The sequence below is a fragment of the Lepisma saccharinum genome, chromosome 15 (assembly GCF_977018435.1).
Source record: "Lepisma saccharinum chromosome 15, izLepSacc3.1, whole genome shotgun sequence".
Lineage (NCBI taxonomy): Eukaryota > Metazoa > Arthropoda > Insecta > Zygentoma > Lepismatidae > Lepisma > Lepisma saccharinum.
Genome location: NC_139243.1, coordinates 39613559 through 39624906, shown reverse-complemented (window position 1 = coordinate 39624906; position 11348 = coordinate 39613559). Strand labels below are relative to the sequence as shown.

Here is an 11348-nt window from a genome sequence, read left to right as displayed (position 1 = left end):
TATTTCATGCAGCGTACACTAGATGGCAGTGCAACTCAAATGTAAAATAAACATAAGTTTTAGTGACATAAATAAGGATAACTTTGATTGTAGTTAGTGAAAAAATGTGTCATATTATCCTTCGAAAGATGTGTGAATATTGAAGTTGTAACCTTACTCTTTCGCATATTCCCTATGATTTAAACGACTTCAACACAACGTATCCTACAGTAGTTCTTGAAAGTCCCACCAGATGGCATATCGGTAAATTTTTATCGCTAGGACAAGAAGTTGGCACTCTGGTTTCGTTTATTTCCCTCAATTCCCATGACTATCTTGAAATATCCCTCTTTTTCCCAATCAGCTGACAAGGAAATTGTATCTTGGTTGTATGTTTCGTAACTGATAACGGAGACGTTTCCTTTACTCTGACAACTCTGATGTTCATTTTTTTTATGTTTATTCACGGCAAAACAGACATAAAAATGCAATAATATTCGCGGCGGATCGTTTTAAAGAAGTTTGTATTTTACAAGGAAGTGCAGTGAAGTTAACTTAAGGTTTTGCAGACTTGCACGAATTCTAGTGAAAGATTCTCATCGAGTGTAATTTAGCGATATATATTTGCAAGTTCACACCTATATCTTTTGTTAGATCGTTGCAAAATGAAGTTCCACATGATATTATATATTTTTTGTTGGCAGCTCATTACAACTAAGGTGGAAGGTACGTAACTGAAAACTGATTTTGTTAAATTTGTTTATTGTATATTTCTCGGACGTATCCCTTGTGGGAGGATATAGATTCATGCTGGTTAAAATAAAATGCTCTCCGACCGTATACCCTCGAACATTTCTACTTTTTTCTTTTTAATGTACATATTTCGATCTTTTTGAAAGCCTTGCTAACTAATGATGTCAGAACAAGAGGTCTTAGGTTCAATACCCGGTCGAGGCACATAGTGGTTCAGAACCCATTTTAAGTTGTAGGTGCAGTCCCGATCAGCCTTACTGTCTATAAAGTGAACCCAAAACAACTCAACCCAACATAAAAAATGATACGATGAGAAGAAAACAAGGACAGACATGCATGCAGAAAACATTCTTGAAGAAAAAAAAAACTGCTGTTGATCATTAGTATTGATAGCATTCATTCCTTTCATGATCAAGAGTTGAGGCTCCGATTGTATAATTACTGTATCATGATGATACACTTATGCTTTCTATGTGAGACACATTTTATTTCATCTTGTATGCACATAATAGTTTTTTTTGTTAGTTTGCTGTGTTTTTGTGTAGATCGATTTACACATTTCCTTCTTAATATTAACATGAGTAGGTTTGGTGGGTCAGGTTTTGTGATCTTAGAATTATAATTATGGTCCTATGAGCGTGCTAAGTTTGATTGCCATAATATTTCACTAACTTCCCTTTGTTTATACATGTAGCCTATATGTTTTTTATGGGTAATGGTTCCGATTGTTTTATGATTTTTTCAAATTCGGTATGAATGAAGAATATAGAGAATGTATCTAATTACGTTAATATTTGGTATACTAACTAAATTTGGCCTTCTAATCACGAATCTGTTGTTAAAATGCCGCAGACACGTGTAAAAATTCATGGGTAGCCCCACAAACCATTGACAGATAGCCCCAAAAACCATAGCTCCAGGAACCATTTCTGGCAAGGTTAGGTTAGGCAGTAACAGTTTACTAGGTACTACTTTACTATACCGGAGACACCTATCAATGATTTATTTCGCAATTTTTACATTGCTAACATACTATTGTGCATTGCAGAACATTTCTTTAGGAGAAATAATGAATTTCTAACGAAAATAATGTCTATTTCTTACATTAACGAGTACTTACTGTTGTTCCTTATTTCCCACAAACCATCCACGGGTAGCCCCAAAAACCATTGACATTAGCCCAAAAATTCACAATAGTCCCACGAACCATCACGAGGATGAGGTATACCTACTAGGTTAGGTTAGGTTCCATTAGCATTCCTTTCGTTCAATTTAGCATATACGGACAATACGAGAGTGTATTGTGCTCTCGTGCAGAAAGCAAATGGCGGCAGCACGTCGGAAATATATTTTCGTAGAAAACCACATGCATTCGCATTAAAATGGATCAAAACTACATGCCCGAACATCAACAACGCTACAGAAAATGATTCGCGTAAGTACTTTCTCCTGTAAATTTGAAGAAATCTGTCTCCGGTATAGTAAAGTGTTACCGTTTACTATCCTTCGGACACCTATAACTCCTTAGTTTCGTCAATTTTTGACATTCGTACTTACCTATCTGTTTTGCGGAACATCCCGTGAATGGTTCTTGGGGCTATCCATTCCGGAATCGGTGGGAAATTTAAACTAAAAAATTATTTTCGTTTGAAATTTTTGAATCCAAATTTCCCACTGATTCTGGGCTTCGCCCCTGGGGTAATTGACCTACCGCCCCCAACCGCTAACGTGGCCCCGCATCCGCTCCGGCTCCCCAGCTTTCTCTATAGACTCCCTGTTAAAGGCATGTTAGAAATTGGCTGGAGTCACCTGCCCCGAAATGAGCACCAAACTTTTAAATTTGAAGAAATCCGTTTCCAGGATACTAAAAACTTACCTGAATTTCATACAACGACTTAACTGAATTTCATACAAAACACCTTCCCGGTGTTAGAATACTACAGGAACTTATTACGGTAAGTAGTTTCTTCTGTAGAAATGAAGAAATCTGCCCGAAGGTTAATAAACTAGTACCAATTTATGTTCTTGATAGCATATTAGTCTCCTTGGGTCTGCTTTCAATACATGGTGGAGGAACATAGTAACTCGGATCCCACTTTAAACTGTAGGTCTAGTCTCAATTAGCCTATCTGTGTGTAAAGTAGACTTTAAGATGTTCGTATACAATCAAATGAATCACAAACAAATCGTTGAATGATATGTTTGAAAGAAATTACATCAGAGTGCATTTCATGCGGCTTCTCGCATTCATGGTTACCATCCAAGAATTTCTAAATCAGCATGGTTCTGATTAAAGCCTTTGTGACTGACTGTCGACCAATTAGAATACATGCTATTGAAATCGATTATCAAAAAGAAGCATCAATATACAGAATATAATTTATTTTTATTCTGTGGTGAAAAGAAGCCAACATGGAAAGTGTAACACATGTTTGTGATTTGAGAGAAATTAAAGGACTTGTGAAACATTCTCATCTGTATTTTTTTAATCGCAATTACACAACAAAGAATAACATATATTTTTATAGCCAAGAGTAATTTGATAAAATATATTCAACAAACAACCGTAAAACAAACAAGTGGAAATGAGATTTTCATGAAATTATTTTGTTGTCTTTACATTGTTTTTCTGGTTTCTCCCATTACATTTAGACTTTTAACCCTACGTACACCAAGGGGTTACGCGTAACACCGCACACCAAGGGAGGGTTAAAAAAATGTCCACCACATAAATCATTATTTTCTGTCCCAGAAAATTTAATATTCTTCTCTATTTTGTAGTAACTATAAACTAAGACAACTGAAGGCTACGAACAGAGCAGGTATTAAGTATATCACCTTTTTTATTTGTTATTCTTACAATATATTTTAACATTATGGAAATTCTATTAAGTATATCACAATTTTTATGTGTTATTCTTAAAATATATTTTAACATTATGGAAATTCTATTCACATATTTCCCGAATTATAAGAGTAATGATGTAGTACTACAGACATAAATTATTTTTGTTGTTGGAAGCTACAGAGTAAGCATTATTGTCTTATTACTTTCTAAAAGCCATTGTTGGTTACTCTGAATCAATAGTCTTGCTTATGCAAGAGCGGTACACGTTACTTTTTTCACTATGCTTTCCACAAACAAAGGCTTCATATTTTCCACATACAATTGTTGTTTTTGCAAACTTGTTCAACTGTACATTTTTCGATCTGGCTTCTTTTCAACAAAGAACACATCTTCCTCTTCCTGTTTTCAGTTCTTTTACATGCACATTATGGTAACACGTTACACCAAGGGTGGGTACTTTATGTCCACCATGAAATCTTTTTTTAAATTTTGGGTTATTTTTTAGAAATTAAAAGTATTGAATGACAGAAAATAAAATTTATATTATTTTTGACACAAAACCTGAGTTATGACATGATACTAAAGAAACATCCATAAAAATTCTTATCCGAAACAAAGTGTGGACAATTTTTAACCCACCTTGGTGTACGAAGGGTTAATATCGAGAAAATACATCAACTTCACATTTCTTTCGAGTTTCTAATATGCCCCACATCTTCCTTTGGAAACAAAATTATTATCTTTGTAGGGATTTTCGTGTTGTACACACTGCCACATTTTGGTAACTAGAAATGCTGCTCAACAACTTTTAATTGTCGATTTTAAGTATTCAATGACTTTTTCTTGATTTATTTAATTTTGTACAAACAGTTTTAAACAAACTTAAAAGCCTATTAATTCATTTCAGTGTCTTTTGATAAATTTAACCAGTTCAGGACTATTTAATAAAGGTTTGAATGGTTGCTACATGTTCTATAATCTTTTGAAGATATTTATATATAGGCCTATTTAGAAAACCATGTTTTTTTGCCTTATTTTTAAAAGGCATTTCATAGTGTTATGAGTGTACTTTTAATGCAATGTGATGGAAACATAACATTCATGTTCTGATTGCCTATAGTACTAACTAGAAGAGGTAATGTGCCAAAGAAAATAAACACCTATATCAAACAGGTTTTCTCGGCAATCAGCCAGATGATTTCCGGAAAGGAAATCACCTGGTTGATTGCCCCAGAAAACCTGTTCAATATTCGGTGCCAGGAAAGCTTCAAGAATTATTTTATTACCTATATTAAACTTTTTATGCCTTTAGTGTACAGAAATATTAAAAAAATCTTTGAAAGGTATGGAAGAGGTATGGAAGCAGGTAACCAGGCAGGGGCCGGGGGGGGGGGGGGGTGCCAGCTCCCCCTGGCACTACCACCAGCCCCCTTGACATTAGATAAAACTATTTTGTTTTCTGATTTGTTTGCAGTGAAGAGTGAAAATGCAGACAGCAGATATTCTTTGGCTCACAACTTGATGAAAGATAAATTCACAGAACATGAACAGCAGCTATTATATTAATTCAATCTTGTTTATGAGCTGAAATCTAAGTAGGAGCAAGTATTTAGAAGATTCTCTAGACCAGTGGTTCCAAAGTGTGCGCCGCACTGCCTTGGGGATCAGGGCCGGATTAAGGTGGGTGCTATTGATGCTGCAGCATTAGGCCCATTCCTGAAATAAGCCCAGATGAAAACAGACTAGAATTTTCCGAAAGCTGAACATTTTTCTTTTGCTATATTAACCTTAAAATAAATCTTAGAATGAAATTTGGAGCCCAAATTTTGGTCGCCTAGACACAGCATTAATTATTATACAGTTACTATTAGTCTTTGCACTGTAACATAACTATAACGTTGTTGTGTTTATTGTTCACCGAATATTTCAAGCAACAGGCCCAATTTCATCTTAATCCGGACCTATCTGTGGCTAGCTTACAGGGGAGCAGCGAAATATTCCAATATTTTCACAGAAATGATATGATTTTTCTAAATATTTAGTACTTTTTACACATAAGATGTTTCTGAATTTGAAGCAACCCAACCACACTGATTGAGCATTGCAATGCTAGGTAGACTGACATTCTGACTTGGGCACCACAGAAAAATCTTGAAATGTGCCGTGAAACGAAAATGTTTAGGAATCCCAGTTCTAGACTTTAGAAATTTCTTCCATAGGGTATCTTCTTTATCTGTACCTTCCCAACCCCTGTTGCAGCCTCTCGTTTGACAGAAATCTGTGACTTCGATGCTATCATCCACATTCCTTCCACATCTGCGCCAAATGTCAATAGATCCCAAGTTTTGGGAATCAAGGGAAGTCTTATTGCTTCTGCTGGGGGTGGAATGTACGGTAAGAACTGTGATTGAAGTGAATATTGTTCATTTTTAGAGGCACGTATTTTTGGTAAATAAGAAAGCAAAATTTCATTACAAAAACAGAATCAATTTCAGGTTCAAAAGCGGTAAATAATAAAAAAATCGGTGTTATGGCAGTGAAAAAACCGATCAAAAGATCAAATTTGATTTGAAAATTGTGAACATAATCCAAAATTTGATTAAAAAACTGCACTTATTACAATAATAAACATAACCCTTCTAATGCACATTTATGTAGTTACCAGAGTATTAAGTTTATTCCTGTATAAAGGGGTCCATTCTTGCTTGTCAAATATTTACAGCAGAATTAATAAATTTTCTGTGAATTGCATAACTCACAGGATAATTCAAACTTCAGAAAGTGTCTCATCTATAAATAAACTAAATTTTTTGAATTTTGCAGTTCATTTCGCATCATTTCATAACAAAACAGGGTAGTAAAATGGACCTCACACCTTTCAGAAACATTAAAAATTAACATTAGAATGTGTTATTTCACATTTCGTGTTTTCATCCAAATCAAAATATGCATGCCCCTATTAATTTTTTACTTGTATGATATAAATAATTGGGTAATTGAAAATAATATGTAGTGTGCATTAAGGGATGGTTTCACGACCAGCTAATTAACACTTCAAGAGATGTTTTAGAAGGTATACAAATACTAGTTTTTTTTAAATATCTCTAAATTTTATAATTTACATTTACACGCATAATTTACCTTAATTCAACAGGGTTAAACTGTAGAAAAATTAACTTGGTTTATTACCCCCCTCCCCTGATAACCTGTGACCCCCCCCCCTGGTGACCAATTCTGGCTACGGGCCTGTATTGAAGGAAATTAATTAGACATTACACATTCAAAAATGTTATGCTTTTGCTTGATTACGATGCTACAGGAATTATGACTCTCAAAAATTAGATCTGACATACAAATATTATAGTATGGGAGTCAAATGACTCCAGATTTTATTACCTTATTGTGAGCACTGAAAATACAGGAATTCAATTTCTAACCACTAAAATTACATTCTTCTAGAATGTTTGTAGCTAATGTCCAATCTGCAAAAAATGCTAATTGTGGTTTTAAATGTGACATTGCTAATCTACTTCACTCCATCAAAGTAAAGCAACAGAACTCATTTCTGCATCTGTTTCAAGTCTGCCTAGTTTTCATGTCAGTATGTCAATGTCCTTCTTTAAGTTCAGGCATTCTACTAAAGGATAAAAAAGTGTTTACAAATTGTCTTTCTGCAGGCAGACTTCCTTCCTAGGGCTTCCTGTTTGTCATTGTGTTCCTTATATGAGCCTTTTTGAGGGCACTAAAAAAAAATAGGCTTGTGAAAGGATGTAATAAAATTCACCATTTGGGCTTTCAGTTTCGTAAAGAACTTTACAGGCCACTACACTGTGTCTACAGTTTGTAAAGGACCTTACATGTTCGGGATCTTACCATTGGGGTTATGCAAGCTTATAAGCACTCCTTCATCTATGGAAGTACCTAGATAAACTTAATCTACGCAACCTTTTAAATGAATGGCAACTCACACATGTTCAGGTTAACATGACCTAAGACTGCATTGGCAATGTTGGCATATGAGAGAAAAGCATATTACCTGTCTCATTCTCGAAGAGATGATCAGTAAGAGTCTCAAAGTTAATTCTCACACACACACTGTTGTTAGTCTCTTAAATCTGTGTCTTAACTCCTCTGTACTTCTCTTCTAAGGATCGACTGTCTTCCAAACTAAACCTGTCTTTTTCTCTCAGACTCCCGCTCGACTCCCTTTCAAACTCACAACCGCCTCTCTTTCCAAACTGAAACCGACTGTCTTATTCAAGATTTCAACTTGCATGCTCTCCACCTAGGCTCCTCCTACTTTTCTCAGTCTCACTCCACTTTACCTCTGCAATAACTGGAAATTGCATTATGCTGAATTTAACACATTCTTTAATGTTTCCTGCCTGCTACAAGGCTAAAGCGTAACTCGAAAATGAGAGGTACGCTATGGTTTTAGAAAATGACGTTTGTAGGACTGTGTAAGCAGGAGTAAGTTTGAGTGCATCCCTGATAGCATAGTGGTAATGTTGTTGCCTTGTAATAAAAGTGTCTTGGGTTCAATGCCTGGAGGAGGCACATAGTGGTCAGGATCCCACTTTAAACTGTAGGTCCAATACAATAAGCCTATCTGTGATTAACGAGGACTTTTAACAATTTAAAAAAGATGATACCTCTGAAGGAGAAATTTCAGTCAGCAGTGCAGTGATCTATGTTTAACTTTTTTTTTTTTTTTTTACCAAGAACCTATGATTTCATTTTTCCTATGTGATATTTTTATCAAGCTTTTGATAAGTTTTTAGGTAGGTGCTGTTTATCATGTCTCCTTAAAGGCTTCACTGAGTGTTCAACATATTTGATTCTTCACTCACAAGTACAGTCACGGTAGCTCAGTCGTTAGGGCATCTGACTACCATGTGAAGACCCAGGTTTGTTTCCCAGCAGGGAAGAAGCAGGATTTTTTCCACCTGTTCAAGCGCTCCTGCACCGTATAAAGTGGGTACCTGGAAGAGACTGGGGGTAAATGCATCCAGGGGCATGCTGCTGATCACAACACCCTCACCTCCGTCCGAGATCAAGAATGTGTGGGGTTCTAAATCCACACCCACTATTTGCCTTCATGTCATGGTGCAAAGCACAGGGGCACACTTTTTTTTTACTCACAAGTGCACTCAAAACACTTCTTAAAATGCTGCATGTTATTAATTAACTGAAGATTCCCCTTTTATGAAGAGTATTTTATATTTATTTCTGTATTTTTAGCCAATTTAGAAACATGAGATGAATTGATGCAATAGTGTGGATTTCATTTTGCAGGTGTGAAGCAATATGAACCTGGCAAGGAAACATGGGGCTACGTTAGTGTTCGTCCAGGAGCTCAGATGTTCTGGTGGTTGTATTACGCAACCAACACCACAAATTATACCTCAAAACCCCTTGTTCTGTGGCTGCAAGGAGGACCAGGAGCTTCTTCTACAGGTTTTGGCAACTTTATGGAAATTGGACCATTAGATGTTAACCAAAAGCCTCGGAACAGCAGTTGGGTACGTCATTAATGAGCAGGCAGTGTTTTCTACTCAATAATTTCATTCACTCTTGTTTTCTTTAAAAGTTGAACTCAGCACCATAAAGTTTGTCAGTTTCAATAATTTTAGAAACATGTTGATTCTCTTAATTTGATATGAATATATGAGATTTGGTTATAAAAAAATAAATAACATCTACAGTAAACTAAGTAACAGCTAAAGGGCTGCTGGCAGCATTGTTCCTTTCTTGAAAAAACAATCAAGACAATATTGCAACATATATCTTGTTTTATTGGTAGTACTAATGTTCAGATTGAAGTCGATCCTTCTTCAGGGATGGGTGTTTAAATAAAAAGTTCGAAACATGGTTAAAAATGGCTTAAAATAGATTATAAGATATGTGTTTTAAATGTATAAAAACAGAACCCCATGATCATATCACGAAATGGGACCTACGTAGATTCAAAAATTACAATTACCAAAAATAAAGAAAGGTACATGTTGTGACTTGGTCAATCTGTTATCAACACTTCAGTCTTATTTGAAGCGAATCTTGTCACATTACGTTGTAAGAATCATGTGGAGTTCACAGTAGTCAGAGATAGTGAAATTAAACAATTGCTACTATTTTGTAATTACAGCCACTGTACAAGGCCCTGGATTGGAAATATGTAAACAAAGTTATCGTTTTCATTATGGTTAATTGTGCCAGGTTTAGCAAGGGTTAAATTGGTATTTTTCCCAGCTGGAGATTTTTCTAATTGGTTCCACTATTTATATTTTAGACACACTATTGGTTTCTATTGGAAGCATTTTATTGTTTTCAGTATATTGCTTATGAAAAATTATTATCTATACAACTGTAAATGTAATAGAAGCCGCGGTAGCTCAGTCGTTAGGACGTCTGACTACCATGTGAGAGACCCGGGTTCGATCCCCGGCGGTGGAGAACCGGGACTTTTTCAACCTGTTCAAGCGGCTCCGGCACCCACCCAGCATCTTAAAGGTGGGTACCTAGAGGAAACTCTGGGGGGTAAAGGCAGCCAGAAGCATGGTGCTGATCACATCACCCCCAGCTTGGCCGAGATCAAGAAAGTGTTGGGCCCTAACCCCACACTCCCTATACGCCTTCATGGCATGGTGCAAAGCACAGTGGAGTACTTTTCTTTACTTTATTGTAAAGAAATCATATAAAATAACTAAATGAGATCTCTGGTAAAGCATGTGGAATTTGTAACTTAGAAAAAAGCTTTCACATACCAAACTTTTTCAAATATATGAACACGTTTTTAACTCTGTAGCTTCATTGTGTTTAACACATTTATAGAAAATCAAAAAAACATGCTGCTTCAGTCATAAATTGACATATTGTTCTTCCTGTATACATGCAAAAACAGCAAAAAATTAGGTTAAACAAAGAATCTAACCCACAATACTTGATAATGTAAGAAACAAACAAAACAGGGGATCGACTTAGTGGATCAAAAGATTGCTCAGTTTTCCAATTGCATTACATACACATATAAGAATAACCACGGAAATTCCATATTACAATAAACAAGAACTAATATGAACATTTATTCCCACTACTAGCTGTTTTAAGGTTGAGTTTGTTCTTAAGAAAGAGTTCTCAATTTATTAATATAAATCTGACTTCAGTACTATGCATTAGAATTCAGAAGAAATTCAGTTCAAGTTTTTGCAATGAACTTCCAAATCACAGAAAATGTGGTGTCAAGAATTAAACTACCCATGCTTTGAGTCAATAAATGAATGTATAACATATTGATTCTCCAATATATACAAAATTACAATTGGATACAATTCGCCAATTGGAGATTGTCTTGATTTTCCAATTGGTTTCAGTTGAGATTCTGATTGAAAACAATACATTCTGATAGCTATATTAGGCATCCTATACATTCCAATTGAAACCAATTCAATTCAATTGAAATTTCAATTGGAACCAAAAGAAAATTCCAGCAGGGTTAGTTTTTCTGAGAAAGATAGTAGGTAGTCCCCACCAAAACTTAAGGCTTGTGTTAATTCAGAGTTGTTCAGAATATTTGTAAGTTTTAGTATATACATTTTCCATTTGAACTTATTATAGCAGTACATCATATTTTGATTTAAAATATTCATATTTTCACATGAAGTAATCATTTAATCACAAATCTATTTAAGTGTCAAACCTTTTTCTGTAATCAGCCCTCCTGAGTATGTGTTGCAAGTACATGTTTTGATTCATGCTGTGTATGTCACTG

At 35.3% G+C, this 11348-nt stretch overlaps 1 protein-coding gene across 1 annotated transcript in view; it reads left to right on the top strand.

Moving 5' to 3' along the window:
* Positions 1–323: 323 nt before the first annotated feature.
* LOC145999682 (retinoid-inducible serine carboxypeptidase-like) overlaps positions 324–11348 on the top strand; it is a 75723-nt gene continuing 64698 nt past the window's right edge. The window contains exons 1-2 of the mRNA XM_083136891.1: positions 324–705; positions 8876–9102. Of these exons, the coding sequence (XP_082993017.1) occupies positions 645–705; positions 8876–9102 (288 nt within the window). The 5' untranslated portion in view covers positions 324–644. The remainder of the gene's footprint in view (positions 706–8875; positions 9103–11348) is intronic.